General features: G+C 41.2%; 2 protein-coding genes across 2 annotated transcripts in view; both read right to left on the bottom strand.

Annotated features, from left to right (window-relative positions):
* Positions 1 to 1,330: 1,330 nt before the first annotated feature.
* Positions 1,331 to 11,886, bottom strand: T265_03438 (hypothetical protein; the record flags this gene model as incomplete). The annotated part of the gene is made up of 4 exons (XM_009167922.1): positions 1,331 to 1,587; positions 5,429 to 5,464; positions 11,451 to 11,483; positions 11,847 to 11,886. 4 exons carry the CDS (start codon positions 11,884 to 11,886, stop codon positions 1,331 to 1,333), a joined length of 366 nt encoding a protein of 121 aa, XP_009166186.1.
* Positions 11,887 to 11,939: 53 nt separating this feature from the next.
* T265_03439 (hypothetical protein) overlaps positions 11,940 to 27,914 on the bottom strand; it is a gene marked incomplete at both ends in the record, with an annotated part of 17,035 nt that continues 1,060 nt past the window's right edge. Inside the window, one exon of the mRNA XM_009167923.1 lies at positions 11,940 to 12,008. Coding sequence (XP_009166187.1) covers positions 11,940 to 12,008 — 69 coding nt within the window. The remainder of the gene's footprint in view (positions 12,009 to 27,914) is intronic.

Raw genomic sequence — 27,914 nt, forward strand, 5'->3', positions numbered from 1 at the left:
TTGACGCTAGTTGTAATATCGTGCATTCTGTATCTAAGCGCTTGCGGTCAAGAGAGTGCGAGAAAAGATGGAAAAAAGGCGTTGTAGTATCTAACAACTAGATAAAAATAAAGTCATTCGGTTTTTTAGTGGAAAAATGTTTCTTGGTTTGTGGCGAAACGTTCAAGTTGGGAAAAATTAAGAGGTGCAGGCGAATGGAACACGCATACATTACTGCGTAATAAGTAAAAATTCATTTGCGCAGTTATTTCGAGTACTCTTGAACGACTCTATTTAAAAGCATATTGAGTGGAAACTTGTTGGCGACCTATCAAAGTTCACCCTTTTTCTCTAATGTTGCCTTCTGATACTGTAAGATATAAGTTTGGAAAAGTAATGAGGAATTGATGAAATCGTGGTTATGCGTTTCTCACAGCTTTAAACTGAAGTATGAATCTACATGTATTGTCATTAGGAAATCAGAGTGAATCTGTCGAGTGAGTGGAGACCTCAACTTGACCATAGCTCATAGGCATCTGATTAGCTTCTATCCACCACCAGGATAGGAAATCGTTAAAGAGCGGACCATTTCATCCCCGAAATAATTCACTTTGATCTTACCGTCTGCATCCCGTGCGTAATGATGTGTCATTTTATGTATACAAATAGAGGTTTATGTGCAAATCGTGATATTGAATGATGATGTTGTCGGATCACAAAAGCGCACCTTCGTTGACGACTTGTCCTCTGTGATATTAATTAATTAGAACCCTCTTCTGTTATCACATTCCGCATGGCGTGTTCGTGGATTGTAGCCAATTTAGCAACGCATTGACATTGGGGGTTAAGTCGCTTACTATCATGCTTCAAGCTGAACATTTTTTTACTTACGGATGTTCTCCATTTGAAACTAGATGATCACAACCACGTGGTGCAGGAAAAATGTTTTTATTTCAAGAAACAGTGTTCACAAGGTTGCTGATAAAGCATCGAGAGTCCTTGGCCAGTTTCATTCTTCTTGAAGCCAGTCTGGTAAATCGACTCAGCCAATTGTAACATGCCAGATATCGTACAGATGGAATCATCAAGTGGCTTCGGTACAGCACGTATCATTGAAAGCTATTCTATCAGCCCGGTTTCGTGTAAGCCTCGCGTGTAAACCATTTTAATTTTCACATAAATGCGTTCGCCCACCATGTTGTTTCATTATGAAGCAGGCCAGATTCCGAGCTACGCAGTTCATCACGAAAGAAGCTAGATCCGTCTCCATTAGAGATGGAGAAGCGGATTTGTGCCGAGAAACTGCGAGAATTGCGTTCACGCAAGATCGTAGACCAGAGAGTGCCAGACGCTAAGTGGTTTCCGAAGACTCGACGGAGGAAGACAGTACTCGATCAATCGCACCCAGTAGCACATCGTACGGCTTGGTCAGGACCGGAGATCCGTCACCTTCAAGGAGAACATCATGGATGAGAGAGGCGCATATGAGTTGGCCGAATAGAACGCAAAGTTGACCACGTAGCTGCGGATCCGAATGTGTACGCAACAGACAAAGAAGTATATCCACTGCGTTGGGATAGCTTGTCGGCGTTTCGACCTCCATTGGATCTAAGGTACAAAACTGACTGAGAGATATTGGATGAAAAATTGGTTTGGACAGCAAGAGGCGATCTGCGTGAGGCAAGATTTTCCGAGCAGTTGGTTGCAAGTTTTCGGGTTGGTAGGCGAACGCGGCAATAAGGCGAATGGACCAGTAACAGTGTCAGGGAAGACGCGCAACCGTAGCATCAGATAGGAAACGAGCCAAGTTGACTCACACAAAGAACTCGGTTATTTCGGAACGAAATAGGTCAGCAACTCCGTTAAGGTGAGCAATTTCAGGGGCCGGTCGGTTTGCCTTGGGATATATTGTCACTGCCGGAACCTGAAGAGGTACTTTTCAGCATAATCACACTGGGGTCAGACGAATCAGTCACCGACCAAAGAACAGAATATTCCACCGCGGAGAGGTTTTTATCAAAGTGAGAACCTGTTTTCTGCACCACACTCGACGTTTGTTCTTCACGAACCATACGTGCCCTCACCATTGAGAGCTGTTTTTGTACATCCTGTCGGGCCTGGTGTAGCTTCCGTCACGGAGAAACTGGACCGTACCGTGGTGTGACGGTTTGCACACCTCAGCGATCCATGGAGAGTGTCCCGCGACACTCACAGAGTCTCTCATACCAGGTTGGTCAATGGTTAGAGGTCTGACGAACACAGTCTCCTGGCCCTCCAGGTTGGGGGTTGGAACATGTGGCGACTTGTTCCGTAGAAATGGTAATGCATTTGCATTTCCCGCCAAACACCGCTGCCTTGCGATTAGGCTTTTGAGCCAAAGACTTTGGTTGAGGACCCTAATCGTCCTTCTGTCTAGGTGTGGGCGCCCTAGCATTATCCCAGCCCTCGTACAACCATGACCTAAAATATTAAAACCAGAGTGTCCATCAACACTGATGCATGCTGTCGATGATGATGATGAGGTGATTTTTTTGGATTGATAATCAGATGTTCCGTGAAAGTTTTAATTCCGTAACCACTGTCTTCTAATTTAGTCATCTCTGCGCTTTCTTGCTGTTTTGCATCCTTTTAAAGTAACTTGGTAATGTGGATATTTGGCTGTGTATATCTGTCGTACAACGCATGGTAAATTCTAATTGATGTGTTAATATTTAGTAACCATCAGTGCTCTGATGAATACATATCTTATAGGCAACTGCCAGCTGTTTTTATTGAAAACGTTATGGATCAAGTTATACAAAAATGATCCTCTTTTGAGACGAGAAGATAAAGAAATCAAAAAACAACATTTCGCATTTGGAACGGCCAAAAATCCTTCCAGATAACACCGCTGCTAAGACTATCGTGCCAAAAACCTGGAATGATTAAATTTTGTAGTTTCGGCGAAACCTCACAGCCACTATAACCACACATTTCGTAGCGAGAGACGTTGCCTTGGAAAAATAAGATGTTTTAGCAGGTGACTTACCTTTTTCCTTCTGCTGACTGTATTTGTTGCGGAGTTCCTCTGAAGCACAGTTGTATATTGTCTGCATGTAAGCTGATTTCAACCACTATCCAGTGATCAATTCAAGGACATAAGGTGTGCCATGACAAAATGATTATGCAAACAGTCAGACAAATATCAAAGCTAGAATCGGGTCACTAAGAAATTACTTCGAGCCAGGGACCACAGTATGCCTTGCGCTATTCCTTCGTTTGTTGTCAACTAGAAATGTAGATATTATTGTGTAAAGAATTTCATTTGTTCTCAACTAAGTCTTGAATCTTTTCAGGCATTGTCTTTTCCAAACACCTAGATGTTTTAGCTTAACGTCGCGGTTGTAATTGTTATTGGTGAAAGAGACAACCACTTCCGTCCATCTTGAGGCTTAACATTTCATGGATCGCTTGAATTTCATCGTGTCCAAGAAGGCTTGAGAAGCGACTTCGTTCAAACGATTTGGAGTGTCATCCATAATGATCCATGTGACAGGCGAATACTCCTGTTCATTGTTGTGAAGATGGTAGTCGGACGAACCGGTAGGTCAAGTGGAAGAACGTCATTTACTCCGGGTATGGGGAACTTGCACTGCACCTTTTAACACAAGTGAATCCAAGTACCCATGGAATCCTAATTCCGAAGTCAGAAACCCGCTATTTGTGACCACGACTCACTAGACGCCACGTGGCTTCACCTCATAGCCATGAGAATTTCTCTGGAGATAAGTCTTTTTTGCCACCACGCACTACTTCGTGAATGATATTCGCGACCACAAAGTAGAAGCTCAAACTCTCGGCGTGTATGGGAACATCGACTAGTAGTGATAATATCCGAAATCTTGCAAAAGTACATTCGTTTCAACTTATTCAAATCCTGAAAATTCATCTTGCATTTCATGGAAATGATTAAAGGTTATTATATTATTCAAAGTCGTCATTATTCCCAATATCTTGCCCAAATCCACGTTGTAGCATCTCATTGGTAGCGCTAGATTTTTGTAATTGTTGTGAAGCTCGTGTGTTACTGCTTAGCGTGAGACAGACAACCATAACTAATTAAGGTGTTTATTTAAAAAAACCACTCAGATTGTTTTGAGGACTTGTTTCACATGCGGATACATGAAACTTGCTTCCAAAGGTTTGGACATCATGCCCGATGTTAAGTGGGTGATCCGCGCACGTCTCCTCGGCAAGAATCTCTTTGTGTCCGATGTTAAATGGACAATGTCTAAAATTATCCGCGTGAGACACAGGTAATTTAAGAGTCCTGATAGATTGATTCGAAGAATCACACAGATTCTTTAAATCATTTTGTTACCAACTCCGAAATGCCGAACACCTCTTGAAGGAATTGGTTATACCATCAACACACTTTGATTACTCTTCACCCGCAGTCCGTAAAGTAGGAGAACCTCATTATATCGCATGCTTTTCGACAATGTGGCACCAGTTCTAGGCGCGCCAGACGGAATAATCTAACGATCCCAATACTTTCAAGGTCCCACCAATCGATAAAATGTAGTCCTGTGTTTCAGAGGGGTTTGGTAAACAATCGGTGGATTTATTGCTGGGCAACGTTTCGCTTTTGACACAAAAGCTTCGTCAGGCCAAGTAAGTAAGTAGGTTCATCATAAAGACGAACCCCCCTCTAACCGATCTATCGTAAAGCTTAGTCATCGCACTAATCAACAAACAGGGATATCTGGCTGAACACCCAGCAATGATCACGTCACTAGTCATAAGGAATCTCACGGATTGGTTCCCTGACTGCCTTAAAACCCAATCAACCTACTTACTCACTTGGCCTGACGAAGCTTTTGTGTCAAAAGTGAAACGTTGCCTGCTGTTGCTTAGCAATAAATCCACCGATTGTTTACCAAACCCCTCTGAAACGATGACTTCCCAATCGGTCCCAAACATTTTCCAATTGATTGTAGTCCTGTGTGTTGTGTCAAGAAAACGCATCTCGATTAATCGAACATCATATCAGATGAAAACTAATGTCCCAAACGAACATCTGCTTTGAATTCCGTATTTTTTTTACAATCAACTGTATTTGAAAGTAGTGTGATTCAAAAACTTCTGTGATTCTTTTTGCCACTGAAATGCCTAAGCCATCCCACATTTTTGGTCGGTGAACGGAACGTGTCAATACGCTTCAAAACGCGGAAGTCGAGTGTACGACATCACAAAAGTGTTTTTTTCGCAATCTGCAATATGTTCGTGAACGAAGACATTTTGTCTCAGAAGCGTAAGCAGACAGACACGAATCCGTTTCCTTTCATTGATCCAACCAGCGTGCTGTTCTAGACCGTAAATCTAACCTATTTCTCTCCAAATAGCCATTGCTTTGTAAGCTTACAGTAACGTTTCTCATATATATGTATGCTGTTATAAGTGAACTTACTTTCCAGCATCTTTTCGTCACCGCTGTTTAAAAGTTCTGAAAGAATAGGATATATTGCCGAAACTCAAAGACTCTATGGACGGCAAATTCAGCAACTACCCAGACCATTCAGTCTCTTTTGTGTTAAATGTTTCTTGCGAACTAAGTCAAAAAATCTAAGAGTAGGATAGGTAGTCGTTCTAGCACCAATAACCGCCGATCATAAGTGACCCTTCCTAATCGAGTAAATTCGTAAATTCACTTACCTTTCATTTTTTTGCTTTCGGACTCTGGAACAAATAAGTGTAGTTGCAGGCAAATAAGTGGTTTTTCAAGGATTCATAGCAATAGGACTTTGAAAGGATACTAACCTGGAACTCAAATGAGTATCTCTTTTACGATGTTCTCAGAGTGAATTTACTGTATATTCCGGCTAATATATCAGTTTGTACATTATTTGATACATCATGATAAATAGAATTGCCATAAAAGGCGTTAAGTACTGTTGCATTTTGCACGACTACAACCATAAACTATAATGAAGATTTTTTCAATGTACATTTATGTGAACTAGTGCATGGCTTTCTATATTGAGCGCAAAATGAGAATTTCTACACTTCGACATGCAAGTTTCGTTCCAAATTATTTCTGATCCAAAATTCTATCATACAAATATCTGGAAATGAACACTTTTCCTTCCTTCACTAGTATAAGTCAACATAATATTGTTCACAGAATCGAAGTTTCTACATGACTATGCAAGAATTATTTCGTTAGGCCTGACCTCAACGTTTTTTGGACCAAAGTTTACACCATCATCCTCCTCATACTCTTATTGGTTAATGGTCGGATCGCCATCGTGATCACTTGCAAGGACACACTGGAACACATCACTTTATGCACCGATTGGGAATGTGAAGCTATTTAAGCATCCCTTCGAAGTCCTGAATGAAAAAGGAGGTCCTTCTTCCACAGAACCGTCTAAAACAGTGATCAAATGCACCAAAGCTGTTTTGAAATTTTGTGACCTAACTTTGGGACGAGTCGCAATTAAACCAGAGGCGGTCAATCAACCACATAGTGCTGTCGTTGGAAAATCGATCAAACTTGCTTCAAGATAGTAATTCGGTACAACGTAGATAAAAAAAATACGTGGGAATTGTACCATTTCAGAGCTTCAAAAGATCCTTACTTTTCACAGCTACCTCATCGTCATCATCATCAAGGATTTTCCGGATAGCTATGAACAACAGATGAAATGAAAGTTTTTAATGAGCTGTGGAAGTTTCAAAGACAGTAGAGTTATTCAATGGTGATCTTCAAAAGTGTCTTTTCAAAATGTCGGTAAAGCAGTTGGCTGGAAATCCACAACTCCTCAAAGTTGACGGTATCGTTTGGGTTCATACATGAAATTTTTGGTTACCACTGAATTCAGCAAATCGCTGTTGCAGTAATTAACATCATAACTAATTAACTAACTCTCTGCAAGTGAGCGTAACTGTGAATCAAACAAATGACTCTAATGAAGATGACGCTACCACCTTAGTTATCATGATAGATATTGCGTAACCAACCGGCCAATAGAATCTACTGAAATGCAAGCATTCTCCCTTCACTATGTATGTGTAGCAGCGCCACACATTGAAAAAATTAACATTCCATAGCTCACCTTATCTGCTTACTGATTTCGGTTTTCATCTGAGCCAAAATGAGTATCACTTACCGGCTAAACGACTTTGGCGTGCTAAAATTTGAACAGCATTATTGGTGTGTAGTTATAGTGATGACGACTTGAAAGCTTTCAGCCCAAAATTATTGCGGAATGGATAGTTGATGACTCTACAAAAAATTTAAAAGAACACTCTGCTGTAACACAGTCACTGTGCCTAATGGTTAAGTCAACTAAAGAAAGCTTGAGGGCTGGGACACTGCCAGGTTGCTCAAGACTAGACAGGAGAAGTCGAGATGCGGAAGTTAGATTCGAACCATGGGCCTTCCGCTAAATGAATTCGCACCGGAACCCCGAATTCCTTCAGGTACCTAACTCTCCATTTGTTAGTCAGCACGAGCGTGTTACTTTTATATTTGACTGCATAGTTGTGAATAGAAGAGTGGCCTATAGTGGATAGACTCCATAGTTTATTCTCTGAGCCATGCAACATGGTGGGGAATGCACGTGAGCAAACCTGAAACCACAAGTCGGCAGAAATAACTAGAACACACAACCTGGCTAACAAATATGGGGTTCTGTGGCTACCGCGAGGCAAGCATATCAAAACCTTATAAAAAATGTGCCGTGGTCTTGCATATTTCACCGATTAAGATAGTGAAGGGGTCGATAGTTTCACTCAGATAAAAATGATTTGGTCATTGTTGATTATGGGGTCCCACTAACTGGTGGTTGATCAGCTTGCTGGTGGTCTGCGTGGCAAACATTTCCTGGTCAATCTTAGCTACCCTATTCCACGGTTTGGTAAGTCAGAGTGGCTGCTGACCAACACCAGTTCTAGAGTCGGATCCGTTTCTTCTACAAAAGAGTTTATGGTTATATACTCGGATTCCGACACTGGCAGTTTGATTGTTTTTGAACTGTCGGAAAGCATTTTGTTTTATTCTATGGAGTGAAATATCTCAGTCAGATGTGACACGATTGCACTCAAATCTATATTCTCTGATCCAAGCTTCAGCGAATTGGGTTTGTGCTCCCGTACATCTCTGAAAAACGCTTCATTGCACGACTACTGTAGGATGCGTGATACCGGCATACTAACGGGTACAAGCTACACCTGATGGTCACCCGTCTTTCAGTCGGAAGCTGATAATAGATAATAATGGATGTGGAACTCATGCGTACAGTTAGACATTTATAGGTGCCGTCAGTCATGTTTTCTAGCATTCTAGCAATTGGAATAACAGCTTAACCTTCTTCAATCTCAAGATGTAGGCAAGACTGTTTCGTTTCTGGTAAATGTTTTATAGTACTTAGTTTCACACACTGCTTTATTTGCTAATGAATAACCATTCATAACAAACAATTATCCCGGATATTTTACTTGTTCGTTAGAAAAAACTTTGTGACCGTCTTATTAGTTTTGATTTTGATCAATTATCCCATGACTGCACTTCACTGTGCACTGATCATGTCACCTCGACTGGTGATGAAAATTTGGCAATCAAATTGCTCAGCTTAGCGAACAAAATCAACAACCAACTAGACTAGCTGATTTGCCAGCCCTCTCTTCGACAGGAACTGTATTTTCCTGTTTCTATCGGCCTTCCATGCATTTTGGACTGAAAAATTCCCCAGGCTTTATCACGTGTATGGACAAGGAATAAATGACGATGTCTGCCCTGAATATTAGAATGAATTGAGCTGAAGGTAAACTCAACACTAGTTGCGCAATAACGAAGTGACATCCATTTAGCGACACTAGGGTGCGCCTCATAAAATTGGAAAAAAAAGTTAGTAATAGTCGTATTTGGCGGACTGAGAGAGCTGGTGCCGGGTAGGTTGCCCGGACATCGTTTCGGAGCAATAAGCTCAAGGCAACTCCAAACTGGACCAATTAACGTGTTCAGTTTCAATGTACGGGCTTTTTTTGCAATGAGCAACACGATCTAGCTTGCACTCAAGAAGCAGATCACAATAGTAAACAGAAAGGACTCGAGAAGCTCAGATTTGACGACCGTGAAAAGTTCTGATAATAGAAAACAGACTTTTTAGGTCACTGTCGAACTTGCATTCTTGAATGTGTTGGCACAAACATGGTTATCCAACTGGCCCATGCAGATTTTTCCCAATGGCTGAGGCCAACACCACCGACATATGCACCCGGTTCTCCATAATGCAGATTGACCGATTGAAGCCTCTTGGATCCAGCTGTTTCCAGTGAGGATCACAATTACTCCTTCGCTTGGTTGGCAAGTTATATCCTTCTTGTGATACCTGACCGGTCATTCACTAGTGGTGAACTTTGGACGTTTGTCTGAGCATGGAGATATGACGCCATGATACGGAGCAAGTGACGTCACATTCAGATCCTCAAACATTCCGGATAGCCCCAGCCTCCTGGACCCCGTCTCTCGAAACAACCGCTAGGAAGTTCGAGGAAGTTCGACAATAATCTTACCAATATAAACTCAGGTCCATAAAATACAAGTCTAGGGCATGATCTTTTGAGGACAAATCGTCTCTCTTTCAGACTGGACATCAAAACTGGTATCAAAAGTACTAAAGTCATTTTCTAGCTTTCTTGTTTTCAAGTAAACTAACCACCCGTGACTCATTGGTCGTCCAAAAACTGATATATGGTACTGACAGTCAGTCAATGAACTCTCCAGTAGAACGTATTGTATTAGGTGCAAAAGCACGGAAGAGATATGCAACCGATTTTAGGGATTCCCTGAAACAAGGTAAGCAACGCAAAACAGTTTCAAACATCTGGTCTCGAATAAACACTTTGTTGAATAAGTCAAAAGATGATAGGAGGGCAGGATCGCAGTGTTTTCTGACACGGTTTGATTCCATCAAGAAAATGCCCAGTCGTCAATTCAAGTCGTGTCTCATGGAGCCTGAGAACATCAGGTCAAACGTATATGAATGTGATCTGTGAATGTGTTTCGACGTTTTGCTCAGTAGACGGTAACAAAGAAAACTCTTACAGCAAGCGTAATGCTCCATCACAATCACCTCCAAGGGTCCCCTGTTTCGAGGCTTCAAAATCACATGCCGATCCAGATCAATCCCTGTAGCTTTGCATTCCAGGACGCCACTGTACTGTAACTAAATGCCAAAGTTGCTCTTTTTTTGGAGAGCGCGCTATCCAAGTGCTTGCTTTCACCAACAAACGATTTTGCCCCGAAAAACAGAACACCGCCGCTTGGAGACACACAACCAGCTGCTGCTCTCATCTGCTCAGTCACGTTGTCGATCACCAATCAGAGGCTTGGAGACTGTGCACCCCTCACCATCTTAAACAAATGAAGCTCAAACTGCAGTTTCACGGGCTACACTTTTCTAACTGCTTTACTAAACGCCTGAACATTACCGTAGGCCGTCTTGAGAGTAAAAAGATCAGGTAAGCATGCAGGCATTACATGATCAGCTCACTGCTATTCTCTTGTACCTTTATCTGCTCACGGACCGAGCAACGGCACAAGAAATACTGTGACCAGCTGACGATATCAAGCAACACAAAAGACTCTAGATAGCTGGAAAAAACGGTGCCAAAAGTTTTATTCGGTTGTCATCATCCTATGTGATCACACTTTATTAAGGAAAACTGACCAGATATGCATGTCCAATCTGCTGTTTGGACCACTATAAAACTTTTACATGTGTTGCGTGTTGGCCGCTAGTGATTTCCCACGGTGAGACTCTGGCTTTGTTGCCGGGCTACCTCAAACCTACTCAAGTATGTTGTTATATACTTTGCTGTGAATTAATGCATCCTATTTTATCCCATCTATGTGTACTTCATGTGTTCATCCACAAATAACTCTTGACAGCATAGGATTACCGTCATTTTAAGGGCCTAGTTGGACAGTGACCAGCATTGGAGTCACATGTGTGTGCGCAGGATAATTTCCTAAATTGTTCAGGCCACCAGATGCCCCTTTTATGCTATTTGGGGGAACTGTTGTTTTGCATTTATGCAAACTAAAACTCACGAATCACCATTTGGACATGCTGATGGTTTGGGTAATGTCTGCGTCCGCTCAGCATTCGGTACTAACCCCTCGAACTTACACTGCATCTGGGTGGATGCACAGTCAGCTCAGGGCAAACTGGATGTGGTAGAACTCAATGTATGTGGCTATCCCTCAGCGCAGCTTCATGTAACAGGTCAGTCCGGAAGCGGATCTAGGCTATATTAGATTGGATTAGATGAGATGGATACAGACAATTAAGTGAGTAGATAGATACCCAGCCGGATGAATAGATCGTCTTGTAGGCAGGCCGTTAGGCCAATCGATATATCGCTCGATATACAGATATGGAAGTAAGTGCGCAGGTCGATGTCTCACAACATCAAGGACTTACCTTTGGTGTCCTCTTTATAAAGATGCCTTATATCTGTAAATGTGGACCGAAAATTGAAGTTATCAGGTATTGATTATCAAGGTTGGTTAAGCAATGAAACAAGAAAACGTTTCTGGAAAGTGGTTGGCATACACGTTCTTCAGAAAGAATTCATCCCAACTAGCCCACTTTTATCGTTCTTACCAAGCAGGGTCTCCGTACGAAAATTCCTCTAAAACGTAAATTGAACTAAAGCCGGCTCACAACAGGGGAATGAAAGTCATCAGGGTCGTTCAGTGCACGATTTCAAGTGAGCTGAATATCGGCTAATAAAACACAGATCGCACAGCTTATCGGCCAATTAACTCATACCTATCGACAGTGAGTGAGTGGAAGTGATTCCTACCCAAAACTTACCTTCAACAGCTGAATCCATATCGTTGGTTGCTGTGGACATTGAACAAACAGATAAATTCGTTTGTTGTGCCAAGCCCTTGCACAATACATATGCTATTGAATACGTTTGTATTCATCACTTGCCTTGTCTCCTTGCCTTTCTTTGGTGTCTGTGATGGGCTGCTGTAAGAAAACAAAGATGATGCCTCATTAACACAAATCAGAACCAATCAGAACTCGAGATGGCAAATTTCGTTATACAGTAAACTGTCGCCAAATATTTGAAGGTCCGGTTCACATTTTATTACAGCAGTGAAAAAACTGTCCTTCGGTGAACTGGAAATTTTTGCCGCGTGATCATGAAAAGCTTTAGTACACCGTGGCTCCTCTGAAAACCAGCGCTCACTTCTGAAACGGAGTAAAATCTAAAATATTTGTCCCAGTACCACAACAACAACACCACATGTATTCATTTTATCTCATGTTACGTCGGCGCACCGGAACGTCATTCAGGATTCCGTTGTGAATCTTCGAACGTGAGGACGAAAAATGAATACTCGCATCAGTTATGTTTTTCTAATGGCCCATAAAATATTTCAGTACGCCTAAGTTACAACCCAGCATGCATGTTGACGGAAGGCTTATGTGGTTACGATTAAAGGTTGATGCACGGGTATTTTTCCTCACAGGACACACCTCTTACAAGGTCACTGGAAACGATCCGTCGAAGTGGTCTCAGTAAACTTGTGAGCAATATGTATCAGTAATTAGCCATCTCGAATATCGTACCAAATGAAACAGAAGGCGGCCTTCGTGCGTCAAGTCCAGCTGATTAATGTCATAAGCGCTAGTTCAAACTTGTATTCAACACAATTTAGATGTAATTGCATTTCGCCAACTGAGCTAAAGTCCGGGTCATAGGTAGACAAGCCACAGCCCAAAATAGGGAGACATATTACACCATTGCAAACGCTTTATTACTAAGAGTACTGCAGCAAAGTTGATGGTAGTCACTCAATCTGGTTTTTCAAGTAGATAATAAATTCAGGCAAGGAAGTGATCGGCGGGACTGCTTCGGATTAAAAATATCACAAACAAATCGCAGAGAGTCGTTTCTAGACAGTAAATACAACATGTCCACCATGACTATCTCGTTTTCTTGGGTGATAACACTGAATATCTATAAGCCTTTTAACGGACACTACCGCGCCACTAAAGTATGAAAGTCTAGTTAGCAACCGAGAGTGCACATTTCCAACAAACACATCAAACATTTCCATCTCGAATCGAGTCTTAGCATAAGGACCAGAAGGAGGCTCGCCTAATGTTCCATGCATTCCGGTAAAATATTATACAGTCTTTTTGGTGAAGCTTGCTCAAATTAGACGGGATTAGCTAGACATGAATTATGACGCTATGTTAAGTCTTTAGCTGTTTACTTGCGTGGCCAACCAAAACGACGGTCTGTCCCTAGTCAGTGAATAGTCAATAATTAAACCGGTCAGACACAGGGGATACCCCCTGTGTCAACCTGGCTTCTTTTCCTCCTTGTTCGTCGTAACTCTGAATATTCTGTTTCTGAAGACCATATGCAGTGTTCAAAACCTCACAAATTTTACATCCGCATATTAGCATTGATTTTCTTCTTTACGATCAAACCGAACCATCACCGGTTTTTCGAGTTAAAAGCAACCATCCCGAAGAATAATCTTCCTTTACAACGTTTGATGATGCCATGAATATTCGGAGTCTTTGTAATGGACTGCTTAGACGTCCAAATTCGTGTCCTGTTCTCCCCAGCGAAAAATACGCCGTGAGATTTGCCTACTTAGAAGAACTCAAGTAGTCACAATTCCCAATATGCCTATCGCAAAGTTAGACCGATATACTGAGATCACTGAGACCGAGATCTGAGATCACTGATGTCCACGCGCAAGTTCAACTGATGGCCGCGTGACATTACAGTTACTAACACTCCAGTTTATGCTATTGCAGTCACTTCTCGGATCAGAAGAGTCAGGCATATTATCAGAAACCAGTAATCAGGGGACACAGGAGAGAGACCGTCACACCCGATGAGTGTCAAACAGGATCGCTTTACAGAGCCAATCAAATTCTGCATAAAAATTCGAACTACTCTAAACGTTTGAGTAACAAGAACTATAATACTGCACCCACAATAGCTATCCTCTCTCGGCGACAGGGTAACAAAAAATCTTGTTAATTTCAAAAAGTGGCCAAACCGATAGCTAACAAGTCATTGTGATGACCAAATATCCGGTAAAGAAGCAAGAAAATCAAATGCCCTCCATTAAAGAACTACTGTCCTACGCCTTCATCATCGTCAACTAAAAGAAAATAAACATTAGACAGCGGTTGTACCAGCTCATTTCAAAATAAATATATTTTAGTAGAGCATTTTGACTATTCGATTGGATGACATTTCCTACTGTGGGCAAACTGTTAACCATAAAATGTTCACTCATAGATTGCACAACGTACTCCACTCATAGATCTGGCAATATCTTTTGTTGGGTGCAACATTATCCACGGTTTTGGAGAAACTTATAGGATGATGCATTCTATAAAGGCACAGATTTTTACGGAGAAAATTTTATTAAACAAAAGCATTATCATTAATTTTTAGCTGGCCGGCAAATGTGTCTTCCCATAAAATCGTTTTCTGGCAGTTTACCAGCATGCCCCCAGGAGTGCGCGGCCTTTCGAATTCCCAATGAACCCAATGGAAAATGGGATTCAAGTTATCCTGGAATGATTCATACTTTGTGTCCTAATTAAATATTGAAATAATGTGTGCATAAGAACCCGTTGTCCTTCCATTTCATAAGTCCAGCCCCGGGAGTTGCCGACACTGTGAACAGCTGTCGAGCTCAGTTAAAGTGAAATTTGAGTCCAATGGGTATGCGGATTTTGCTGTGGACTCAAGTGACGGAAGGAGGATAATTTGACGGGCAGTGAATGAAACGTGAAATCCACGAAAAGCTCAAACGATATTTGAAATAGTTTCAGCATCCCAGTCAACGCGACTGCCTCCAGTTGTGTATCATTCATGTGTTCGAACGACTGATTTGCCTTTCATCAGGTAACCAGTCGCGACCAGTTCTATCAGGGTCTCATCATTGAACGTGAATCTGCAACGGGCGTACATGACCCACAATGTTTTCCGTTTTTTTGGGGCTCTTTCAGTAGTTTTACGACACATTGAGATGACTCTGCTTGCATTTTCTGCATCCACGGGTACTCCTGGGAGCATAATGGAAACTCACAAACTGATTATGATATTTTCCTGTTATGCTTTGCGGATGAATGTGACAACATATGTCTTGCTAGTTTGTAAGTTAACTTAGAGGACCAACCCTATTGAGACCTCTATGCTGATTTTCCTGTGATTGAACATCTCGAAATGTGTGATATTCATGTTGCCTAATGTCTTATATTTCAAGATTTACTCCATTTTATAGTATAGTATAGGGAACTTGATGCAGTGTTTCAGTTCCCACTGTATATTGCCGCTGTCTTTCCCCTTACAGAGGCTCTGATTTACTCATTTCGCATTAACATTGGCATGCCTTTAAGTTGATGTAAATATTTTTCACCCGCTAAAATAGATGTCACTAAAAATTATTCCCACATTTGTACACAAAGCATGAAAGAGACCAAAGAGTCACTTGTGTCAGTGGATGTCCAGAGTGGGCCCTTGGATTTTACATATCCCAACGCCAGTGATCTTGGTTACTAGGCATACGCCTTCCAGCATCAAGTTAACTGTAAATTTGAAAACAGCAACGACCACGGAACAGTCGCATACTTAACGTTAGTAATTCATAGGCCCTAATTAGCCAATGAAGACAATTAGACAATGAAGACGATCCTTTTCGGAATATAAGACGATTTTTACCAGTAACGATCCTTTAGGTCTGTAATGATGAGCAGCCAGACTCCTAATGTGCTGAGACAATGAGTTTCTCAAACTTTTGTTTGTGAAGCACACACCCGGTTGGGTGGACGGTGGCTAAGTTGGAAACTATGGTACAACTGGACCTCAAACATCACGTCGTCCAGATGACCGTTCGAATACTTGGGACTACGAAACTTGGGAGGTGACGTCTTGCAGACCTTTTCATCCATAGATATTTGAAATAGATTTCGGCGGTCAAAATGTGCTACATATCAATTCTGGATCAGTAAATGTGTTAAACAATTCATCTGAGCTGAGCTGTTATGTGATCGTATCGCTACCCTCGACCTGCGTTTTGTCCACGTCTGAGAGTGATTACGTATGACTGTTTCCTTACTTCTCTCTTTTTGTCTCACAAGTAGTGGAGCTGCGTAGGTCTGCAGCGCAAGTCATAAATTTTTAAACGTTGGCACGCCTTCACTTTGTACATGATGCATGGGATACCATCAAATAGTCATTCGGACTGCTGCCTCAACCGAGATGTCGTTATTTTTAAATTCCCCTCACATTTTATTGCTATTCCATTATGTACCCATGTACTATCCATCCATTTCTTCTTAGCGGTTCTCTGAAGTAATTTCTGGAAACGGAATTATTCCTGCATATACTTGTTGAAATTTGAAGAGTTCAAGTGACGGTAAATTCCGCGCCATTGGTTATCCAAATTTTCCCATTTCGGCGAATGAGATGAATTAGAATAAACAAGCAGTAATACCGATATATCCCTCGGTTCCACCGTGAAACTCGTTCAATCGACCCATCAGCTCATCAGGTAAAAATCATGTACTATGTGTACATTGGTTTCTTCTGCGGCAGTTTCGATCAACAGAACTGGGTAGAACTCGGGATGTACAGCTGAAATTACGATGCGATTGTATGCTCAGTCAGTTCGAGAATGGGGTATCTACGTGCTGAAAAGGGTAGTTTTAAGACATGAGCTTCACTCGCTCTGCGTGACAGATCGATCTCTGGCTTGCATGCACGTGTTCTAACCAGCGCAACCTATGAAACGTGATTAATTCATCTATCACGGGAGGGTCCCTTCTTCCTTGGGTCATCTGGAGTACTTAAGCATTACCGGTCCATCGTTCCCACCAAATCCTATTGATAACAACACAATCACCCTCCAAAAACACCCTTCTCTCAAGGAATACAGGTCCCATTATTGAAGCGTAGAAAGTCACGGTACGATATAGTCACACAACAGAATCCTTCAGTGGTATAGTGATGGCAGTCAGTCTGTGGCTATTGAAGAAATGAATGACTCGTTCGTGAATCCTCTCCGCGATTCTTTGGATTTCTGTATTGTTGTGATGTGTTAGTAGGCCTATTCTGATTAATTCTATCGAAGATAACGAGTATGTTGCGTTTTGTCATAGTCATCCAGTAGGTATCCGAGGACAATGCAGAGTACCTTTTACGAACTAGGAGTTGGTACGAAGTGACCTGGGTTTCATTTGTCTAGTGACAGCTGGCTAAGTACAAAAGCAAAAAAGGAATTCCGTTAATTGGCCATGCCAGAGAACGCAGCCTGTATAAGTCAGCTGAAGAACGCATGCACAAAGGAACTTCGTGACAGCTGGTTAAGTACAAAATCAAAAAAAGAATTCCGTTAATTAGCCAACTACCATGCCAGAGAACGCAGCTGAAGAACGCATGCACATAGGAACTTACTCGTAACCTCCCCTGTCTCTGGACAAATATGGTAACTCTCGGCCATGAAGGTCAGCAATACCAGTCCAAACATCAGCATTATCAGTGTGTCCTACGTGCGGAAAAATGAAAAATATTAAGCATGTCTAAATCATAGCCAAGGAATTCGTTGTCCCGATAGAGGATAATAACCTACCCGCATGTTCACCAAATATTCTCGACTGTCGTAAAACTCTCTATTAAAGAGGTTTGTATCCACCACTTTATCGTTCATTGGTTCACAACAGTCAAAAAGGTATTGGACGGAACGTAGGATTTCAATTTACCAACTATTCCTAGTGGTCGGGGTCCTCCGAATTTTGATTGGTTAAAGGAAAAGTGCTTTCTATCTAGTGAAGTCAAATGTCAAGACAGTTCCAGTTATTGCACACTAGTTCCCATCAAAAACTTATACAGATCAAGACTCTATGTTAACTAAAGAATAGAAGATTGAGTAAATTAGCCAAGAACTCTTCGGTCACGTTCATCTCCTCATATCAAGAGAAACAGGCAGAATTTGATAGCCTACCTTCTGAATAATCGAGACATTAGAATGACTGAAACTCGCCATAACGTCAGCGACGCTAAAACTGTTTTCTCCATTACTTTTACCACAAAGCCTTTCAGACGAACAAAGACAAACAGCTTTTGCTTAAAAGTGGTTCTTTACCTTCACTTAGAATAGTGAAGGCTCTTTTGGAGTCATCTTGTAATATACGAAGCTCAGCGATAAATTATTGTCCGAAACTCAATGTGGGTAACCACTGTTGTTTAGGTGCTTCAGCACCAAACGCCTAGTTACTAACACGAAGAAGCGCAGAGCTAGATGCTATTTACCATTTCTAACCTGTCAACTCTGACGCCGCGACTTAATGGTTCAAAGATTACCATCTACACTATAGTGTTTCAGTATAGTTTTTGTGTAGCCAAGACCCCAATTACTAAACATTTTCTCTATAGGCATAAGTAACTAGCGCGAACGGTTCAACAACACCAACACTTTTGTCCTCAATAGGATGGATAGTCCATAGCATTTGTTCACAAATTTATGGACTCACAGAGTATAGCTGAGATTGGCACTACCCACTTAATCCGCTGTTGGCTTATTCAGGCAATATGACGGACAATGAACGATCGGAATGCTTTATCTGGGCAAAAATCGATCCTTACAGAGGACCTGAAGTTTACTTAGCTGGCAGATTACTACAAGATAGTCTGAAGTGGATATTTAGAAACTGTCCCAAGGCAACTGTGTGGTTACGTAAATGTGTTAGACTCAAGGTAATTTATGTAAGCGACACCTATTTCGGTACTTTGCTATCACACTGCTATTTAAAAGATGCTGTGACAGGAAAAGAAAGAGGATTTAGTGAGGAGTTTGCGTATCACAACGAATGATCCGCCTGGGGTGTGGTGAGGTATCTAGAATATCTAAATTAACCTTGAGGTAAGCCACTTGATCACTTTAGTCAGATCTTTTGTGGATTTATATTGAGACGTAGAGAACAAAGTGCCTAGATATTGAAACAATTCATTAAATGATGTCGGCCAGGCCACTCAGCGGTTGTTAAGTAAATCACCAGCCCAAATGAATAGACGTGATGGTAATTAAAAGCTCATAATGATATGGAATCAAATACAACAAAATTCCGATACTCAAATTCATATGAATTTGAAATAGGCATATCAAATTTTCCATTAGCAGAACTGCTTCTTCTTGAAATCAAAAAGGCCGAGTTTTAAGAACATTCTGAACTGTTTTGCCTACCCATATGTGCTTTTGTTCATGGAATGATACTTCTACCAGTATACAACACTCAGTAACCTACAGAGCGTTCGTCTAGTAATATATAGTAATGTTCAGTAATATTTATATACACGGCATAGACAGCGAAACCAAAGAGGGCCCCTTTAGTTGTTCTTTTTGAACGCATGTGAGCAGCGCTTCTGAAATATGTTCCGTAAAGCTCTTTGTTTCACTTGATGGATGTTACTTTCATCGATCGGATTATTCAAAATCTGTGGATGAGAGTGCGTGGTTAAATAAGGCCTTTAATTAAGAACTGATTTGCTCGCTGAAAAGACAATTCAGGCCAGAGAGACAAGCGTTACCTGTGGCTAAACATTCAGAGTTGTGGAATAATATTGCCCCTTTGTAGCGTTCGTTGGTTATGAAATTGTTCTCCAGACACCCCTAAATTCTCCCCATCTGAACACATCCATATGGTTTCGTATAGTTTCGGTACTCAGTCGGAAAGTTTTGAACCTAGTCAGAAAACCATTGTTTCAGAAAGGTTTATTATAACCTGGTAAATATACTTACAAGCGAATTTTTTGCTCAAGACAGTGAAGCTTCATCAGGAATAAAGCCTGATTTATTTGGAGTTAGTAAGGTATTGTCCGTTTCCCTACGTTCTTTAGTTTGCGCGTAACCGTCTTTACAGAGAACACTAAAAACTAAATACAGATGAATGGATGATTAAAATGCATAAACAAGGAGCCCAAAGTTCGCAGAAAAATTGCCTGTTAGTATTTGTTGTTCAGTCTACAGATCTACGGATCTCACCCAACCGCCCGAGGAGAGGTTTCATCATATGGGAAGTTATACACACTGGAGCGTTTATGGAACCCATAATTTAAGAACCAACCATGTTTGGTAATAAAAACAGGCTGTTTTTCATCTCAGAGAGATACGGCAAAACCTATGCCCCTCCGATACCTCCGGATTCTCTAAGTGGCTCCCATGGGTGACGCAAACACACAACAGCACAGTAGAATGATGCTCGCCAAATAGCGTATTTGTGACGTTGTAGACTGTTGATTCTCATAATCCGTCTTAATTCATCTTAATGGTCCTCCTATTTTGAATCCACTGAGTAAAATAGCACAGGAAGCGCTTGGTTTTGCGAGGCATTCAAGGGATGTCTATGAAGCTCTATGCACAGATGAAAATACCTCAGAAGCAGATAAAAGCACGGGCTTGCAAAAAAACCTCCAGTATTTGCTTTTCTGTGAAAACGAAAGCAAAATTTTTATTTTACTGCACCGGATCGATAGAACTCTTGAGTGTTTGTGGAGCACACTCTACTCACAAAAAATAGAGGAATAAAAGGGAGTTGGACTAATCAGGCGATTTAACAAAGGTCATTCCACAATTTTTCTAATTACTTGGGCTTTTGATAGTGTGCTTATTAGGTGCCAATTAGGTCGAATTAATTTCTGAATAAAATGAAGAATGCAGACATAAATGCTAGTCATTAGTAGTGTTTCCACGGTTCATAAAAACTGGTAATGTGACCAGGCATATTGATCATTCGTTTCTTTTCTGTTGCATCCCCATTAAACCCTTAACAATTTGAAAGAGTGGTGCATGAATAGCTACTGCAAAAATAGTAACTGCAAAAAAATAAATTTGTGAGAAAAAATATAGGAGGAAAATAGCAGAAAAATCAAAACTACGATCAAAAACCTGCTTGGAAATCACGACTTTTGGTCATTTGAGACGCTTAAAGTAACTGGTTGGTGGATGCGTAACGTCTACTATAAAAAGGTTGACAGACTGTGTGGGTAAATTACCCGGCCGACAAAGTTATAAGATGAGGGAGGAAAAATCCATAGAGTGACCAAAACAGGGGCATTTTGAACGGTCTCTCACGCGGTATCAAGCTATGTGGCAAAGTTCTTCCTTCTACTGTGAATAGCTATCCACAACAATCTTTCTAGATATGCATCCACGTTTCTGCGGTATCTGATGGTGTGGTACGAGGGTGCTCCTCTGCAAGTCGTTTCTCCCAAGAGTCGACTGCTTGCTTTGAGGTGGATTTAACCACAACAGACTTGGGCAACGATTTTGTCATTTGTACGAACTAGATTTGCCCCCTGAAGCAAAGCAACAAATCTGATAATCCAAAACATAAAAACTGGACATCCATCTTTTCCTGAATGCGTCTTATTGAACTTTCCTGGAGATTCATTGATTCCAATCATTCCTCGCTCAAATCCGAGCAGATTTTACAAAGTAACTCCACGAATTCCGCAACATATCTCCCCTTTCCAAAAGAAGCAAAGCGAAATTCCTCGAACAACACATACAACTAGCGTGCATCCTCATCAGTATTATCACCGTTACACTAGCATACAACACCCAGTAACCTCCACAGCGTTCTTCTAGTAATATACAGTAATATTCTGTAATATTTATATACACAGAATGGATAACGAAATCAAAAAAGACCTCTCTAGTTTCTTTTTTCCGTAAATTCTTACGCGTATTGAACGCATGTGAGCAGCGCTTCTGAAATATGTTCCGTAAAGCCCTTTGTTTCACTTGGTGGATGTTACTTTCATCGTTTGGATTATTCAAAATCTGTGGGTGAGGGTGCGTGTTTGAGCCGACATGTGAGCTGGTTAAATAAGACCTTTAATTAAGAACTGATTTGGTCGCTGAAAAGACTACCCATGTAAGAGAGGCAAGCGTTACCTTTGGCAAAACATTCAGAGCTGTGGAATAATATTGACCCTTTGTAGAGTTCGTTGAGTTGAAATTGTTTTCCAAACTCATCTAAATTTTCACCATTCATTCATGTGGTTTCATATGGTTTCGATACTCAGTCGGAAAGTTTTGAACCTACTCAGGAAACCATTGTTTCAGAAAGGTTTATTAAAACCTGGTACATATATTTTTAAGCGACGTTTTCTGCTTAAGACAGTAAAGCTTCTTCATGGATAAAGCCTGTGTCATCTATAGTTAGTAAGAATAGTTAGTAGGTAGTAAGAATATTATGGAAAATTTCGGAGCGGCAAACACAACGCGAAACTTGGGCAACGATTTTTTCATGTACGAACTACCTTCACCCCCTGAAGTGAAGCAACAAATCTGAGAATCCAAAACATATGAGGGGAATCCCACAGGTCGAACAAACCACCAGGCAACCTGAAAAATCATTTCAAAGAGATTTCAAATTGCCCGAGTCAGAAAACAATACACGCAAGGGATGACGAGTGGTAGAAACTTCCGGAGAAGGCAAAATTGTCACGTGGGAAACGAATTTTCGCCTTCCCGCATGTGTTGTGTCGCCTTGAATACTTATTGTCTTTAATGTCACCGATTATTCGAATTGGGCATACGCAAAGACTCAGCAATGGAGAGAATGAATGATTTATGCTGTAACAAGCACAGAAGATACTCCATAAGATGAAAATTTTGTAAAAATGAAAGAAATGAAGGAAACTACTCACAGAGTTACTGAAAACTCTCCGGCGGCCCGCGACCTGTTTTTTTCTTCCTCGATGCTCATCATAAGGCGGTCTTTGTACAGCAGTTGAAGAATATAAAAACGGGAAAATCAATTTAGTCTGGCGTGAAGAACAAGTAGTTTTACAGTTGTTTCGTAGTGGTTTTATATACACGACGGTGACTTTACTTTCTGGCTGGAGACGACTGATATATGAGCAAAATGAATGTCGATATCTAATCTACGGGTATACAGGCGTCGATGAATAGCACCCAGTACTAAATAATCTCATCAGTGCCATTCTTTCAAATCGCTGTTCATGAAATCTGATGAATGGCTGAGTTAGAAACCACGGCAGCTGCTCACGGCCTCAGTTTTTTTTCCTGATACTTGTACATTCAAATATTTGGCGAACACGAGTATAAGGATATCTCGATGAGGTTGTTCAAAACCCTTTGAAGCAGTAGATATGAAGTGCGTGCTTTCAGTAGGTGTGATATTACTGATCCGATTTTACTGAGCACCTCAGGTTAGCAAACGGTGATAATTCAAAATGTTGCCTTTGTGTTGTAGAGCTTGCCAGCATTCGGAGTTGAATAAACAGTTAGGAAACAATAGCAGTGAGCAACATCACCCAAAGAAATAAGCACAAGAATAAAGTATCTTTTCTATTCGAATAGGTAACATATAGCCAAATGGTTCCATCAAAGTAATCAATGACAGTCAGTGAATTTAAGTGTATCCGACGAGTCTGTTGAGCTAGTCAGATAAACAAGTATTCCAAGCGAAACATGAAAGTTGGACAATATCTGAAAAATAAGCAGAAAGATTAGGATTTTTCTGACACAGAGATGGGTATATGCAACTTTTTCTGGTGGGTTAACACTGACGGAGACTGGATGAAATTTTTACGAGGAACTAGAGTGTTAAGGAACGTTTATTTCTGGTTTTATAGACACTCATTCCAGGCTAAAATCAGCGCATCTCACAATTAGTTGTATTTAATCACATAGATTATCCCTTTGACAGAACTGTTCTTCTGTTGCTTTCCTTTTGTAGATACGAATTCCAAGGGATTTCTAACCATCCCGGTCGAAGGCGATTCTGTTTGAGAAAAATCCTCTTGGGGACTGTTGCCTTGAAAACAGAGAATACGCAAGAAATGCTAACATATACATCTTTATCATGACCTGTAAAATAAATTGCATTTTCACGGAACAACCTTAGCGGATTGAGAAACCCAGACCCGTTGATAAGACGTCATCACTCGGTGGACGAAATAGTTGACATCACAACCGATTGCACGTGGGGCTGAGATTATGGCAAGGCAATATTCATTAGCAGCATACTTCTGCCTCTTCTCATTTCACACAGTCACTCCGCGCCCATCCTAGACTAGGCTGATATCTAGTACAGTTGCTCGGCGCTCTCGAACAGCGATTAGGTCAGGCTTGATGAAGGACGTCAAAGTAGGTGCTCTCGACTCCCCGAAGACGGTGTATCCTAGGTGACTTTTTGTTCACCAACCGATGATCAACTCTTATGGAGGGATCTGCTTTCTTTAATCCGCAAAGGCTGTTATTGGACTGGGATTTCCTGAGGTCGCAGTCATTGTGGGCTCTCTGCGTACTCATGACAGGTTTATGCGTGGTACATGGCGTTGACACCAGACCCAGTATGACGGACGCTTTGTGCCTGGTGTGCGAGGCTCGACTGTCCTAGCGCTTAACGCGCCTTGAGGAGCATTCAACATTGTTTGTATTTTTTTTCGGTTGTTAGACTTTAGACGCGAGTTTCTATACCAAAATTCTTACATACGTTGGAATTCATCTTATCTGACTGGAACTGTTGGTGGCATCAATTCGAATGGGACGTTTCTCTCTTTCAGCTCATATTCTCCTGTCACCCTTCTCGCTTCCATTCACTTTTTATGTTTGTGACCATGTTCTTCAAAAATAAATGACAATAAAATGAACCGATATGTATACAATTTCGTAAAATCTAGAGTTTCGCAGTTACATAATAATCAACTCTTTCTTCCAACCAAATTGTTCTTTGATATCCGGGGAATTTACTCCTGTTTTAAATATTCAGATTCAAATTGAATTTGAACGACGCAGCAACTTTTCCTCAATTGACATGATGCGAACAAATGTTTTTAGGCTTTTAATTCCTCCGCAGTTACAGTTCAAATTAACGGCTGAGTAGTTGATCTGTTCGGAGTCGTAAATTTTTTCACTCGTATTTCTTTGAGATTATCACATCAACCGAAATTTCCAGACCAGTTGCCTTCTCCTCCTTGAATGCATTTTTCAACTGATGATGCAACAGAGTAGCTAGCAAAAAAAGTATAAAACAAGGTGCATCAAACAGCTCGTAAATATCTCCGAAGAACTGTCATACAACAGCGAGACCGCTATACAGAATTTCCTATCTACAACAGTGATCACTACTCGGTAATCACTGATTCTAATCAGTGCCACGAAAATACTCACTTGAGCGGTGAGATATAACGTGAATAAAGAAACAGTCGGGTAGGCCCAATAAGACTCCAAGCCGGATGTTAAATTAGTTTCGGTGAAAGTAAAGGACACTCTTTTCAGTGAGGGAACATTGGAAAACTCTGTATTTGTTATTAGAAATGTGAATCTGCAATACAGCGCACCCAGGGTAAACCGTACCAGAAGAGAAGATCATGATTTACTTTTGTGCATGTTTTAGCATATGGAATTCTCCATGGAATTCCAAACATTCGCAGCAATCCGCGGCTCGCTTTCGAAGATAAAAGGGTAACTCTTAATGAAGGTTTTCCGTCTTCATTATCTCTGTCATTCTTTCTCATCTAGCCAGAAATCTCGTGAGGATGTACACTAATAGACTGACGACATCAATGATAACTGTTACGGACACATTCATTCATCATCCATCCCTTCATCTGTATGTCCCTCAGTGACCGCCACATGCGTAGAGCATATCAAGGAATAGTGTTGTCTGCGCATCTGCGGGAGCATCACGCCAAGCCCATTCAAAATTAATTTACAAATCGAATGAGCTGTTGTCTCACCTGTACTCAGGACACATTATTTGATATACTGGAATCTCCGGTAAAAAGAGGTTGTAGTCGCCTCACTAGCTAAGGTCTAAAGTGGATGAAGAGTAAGAAAATTTTCGAAATACGCTCACGTGCAAATTAACTTGGCGTTCGGGAAACTCAACATCTCTTATCCCCTTTTTTTATTCCTGTGATTTGTTCAACCAATTGTGCTGCACAAAAGGCTTGCTGATCTTTTTGTTAGAATGAGCGGTTGCGATACATTTTCTCCGATGAACACACTATACTATGCGGCAGCTCAGATATCATGCCAACTGAAACATGGGACAGCCTTTGTTCACCAAACTCAATCGGAAACTTGAAGAGGGTATTTCCATGAGGTTTGGTTGAGTCTCCCATTGAAACCAAGTTAGTTTATAATTAAGCATAAACCTCAAATTACTCTCGCTTCACCTTTATGCAGGACATGGGGTTGATGGAAACTCTGGAAAGAATGTGCTTACCTGATGAGCCCAAGAAGGATAAAACAGACGGTTGAATTTCGAAGCGCCAAGGAAAAGGAAGCGCTTACGAGAAAGATCTGTGGCAGATTCAAACGTGGCGTCGTTTACTGCTGAATGAGAAAACTTACTGTTTGGTAGCTAATTGTCACCGACGCACACCATTGTTCAATGGAAGCAGCTTTATTTGTATGTGAATACTGTGTATGAGGCAGTATTCTTGCTACTACTTACCCGAAAGTAGTCTAAGCATAACACTCCATCCTGTCCCGTCAAAGTCACGAAATAAATTTGCATGTGAACGGAAATTTCCTAAACTGTTTTCCTGTCAGGCTAGAAACGCAGACCAGACAGCAGTTGAGCACACTTTTACCGAACATTCTTCGATTTCCCATATTGAATACAAGCTATAGGGACACCCGGTCTGTGCCTAAAGCATTAGTTATAAAGTCCTTTGAACTGAACCAGTGTGGCTGAAAATAGATTTTGAACATTCTGGCTCTGTAGAGATAAACGGGAATAATCAAATATCACGTTTCATTGGATACAGCAGACAGTTCCCGGTGAAGAATAGGAGGGCCAGTTTTTAAATAAAACTGGTGTTTCACTCATCAACTTATTGGAATTAATTGCATGGTTGGGGAACATGGTCTTTTAGAGAAAAGGTCCATCTCCACAATATAACGATCCTAGGAGATGGTGTCAGAAAGGACTGAAAGAAAAGCTTGATGTAAAACTCGTACTCGTATGGCGAGAAGTTCCCAGGGAATCCATTGACAGTGATCACCTTAACTCAAGACTTCAAACTTAGACTTCAAACTTAGGTTTGAACAAACTCGTGGCTAAAAAAGGCAGACAGCCGTAAGAAAAATTTGGATACAATTAGGATGGCCAAGAAATCGCAATCAAATGAAACATACACCGAAAAACTGACATGTAGTTCAGGAAATGTCATTAGAAATGCTGCCTGGTTCCATGGCAACAGGTACCTAAAACCGAGGCAAAGAGTAACCTCTCTTGGTAATGTGACGAAATATTGGTGGGTCGCGTGTGCGTGTACTGATATCTGATGAGGTTGATCAGTTGATCTGTTCACTGAGCTTGGAAATCAACCTGCGAACTTTTTATCACCGAACGGGAAGACCTCACTAGTGTGCAGTCAGGTGGCCCTTTCTTCCTTACCTGTAGGTGTTTGGCTATCCACTAACGAGGGCACAATTGTAGGACGGTTTTATCATGATCTCAAATTTTGTGGTCTCCGTTAAGTTGTGGTCTGCATTTTCTGGATCGGGCTGGTTGTTCCAACACCTTTTAGTCCGAGTAATTTTCCTTTTTTGACTGCCGCGTTCAGTACTGTGTCTCGAGACTGAGTGCCGCTTGCACCATCTTACTTCCTCACTTACAATTGCTCGTTCCCTTGCGTCGACCGGTTAATTTGGTACTTTGATTTATTGGTTAGGTGACTGCTCCAATAAAACTGAATCGTCCTGCTTCTTCTATGAAGTTTTCGTTTGGTGGCTTGTGAAGATTTGAGCTCTGGGTCTGGTGTTCCCTTGTTCCTAGTGGTTGATAAATGTAGTCCATTCTGAAACGCTTGTTGGTGGATTCCTTGGTAAAGTGCTATGTCTCTGT

Source organism: Opisthorchis viverrini, assembly GCF_000715545.1.
Source record: "Opisthorchis viverrini unplaced genomic scaffold opera_v5_49, whole genome shotgun sequence".
NCBI lineage: Eukaryota > Metazoa > Platyhelminthes > Trematoda > Opisthorchiida > Opisthorchiidae > Opisthorchis > Opisthorchis viverrini.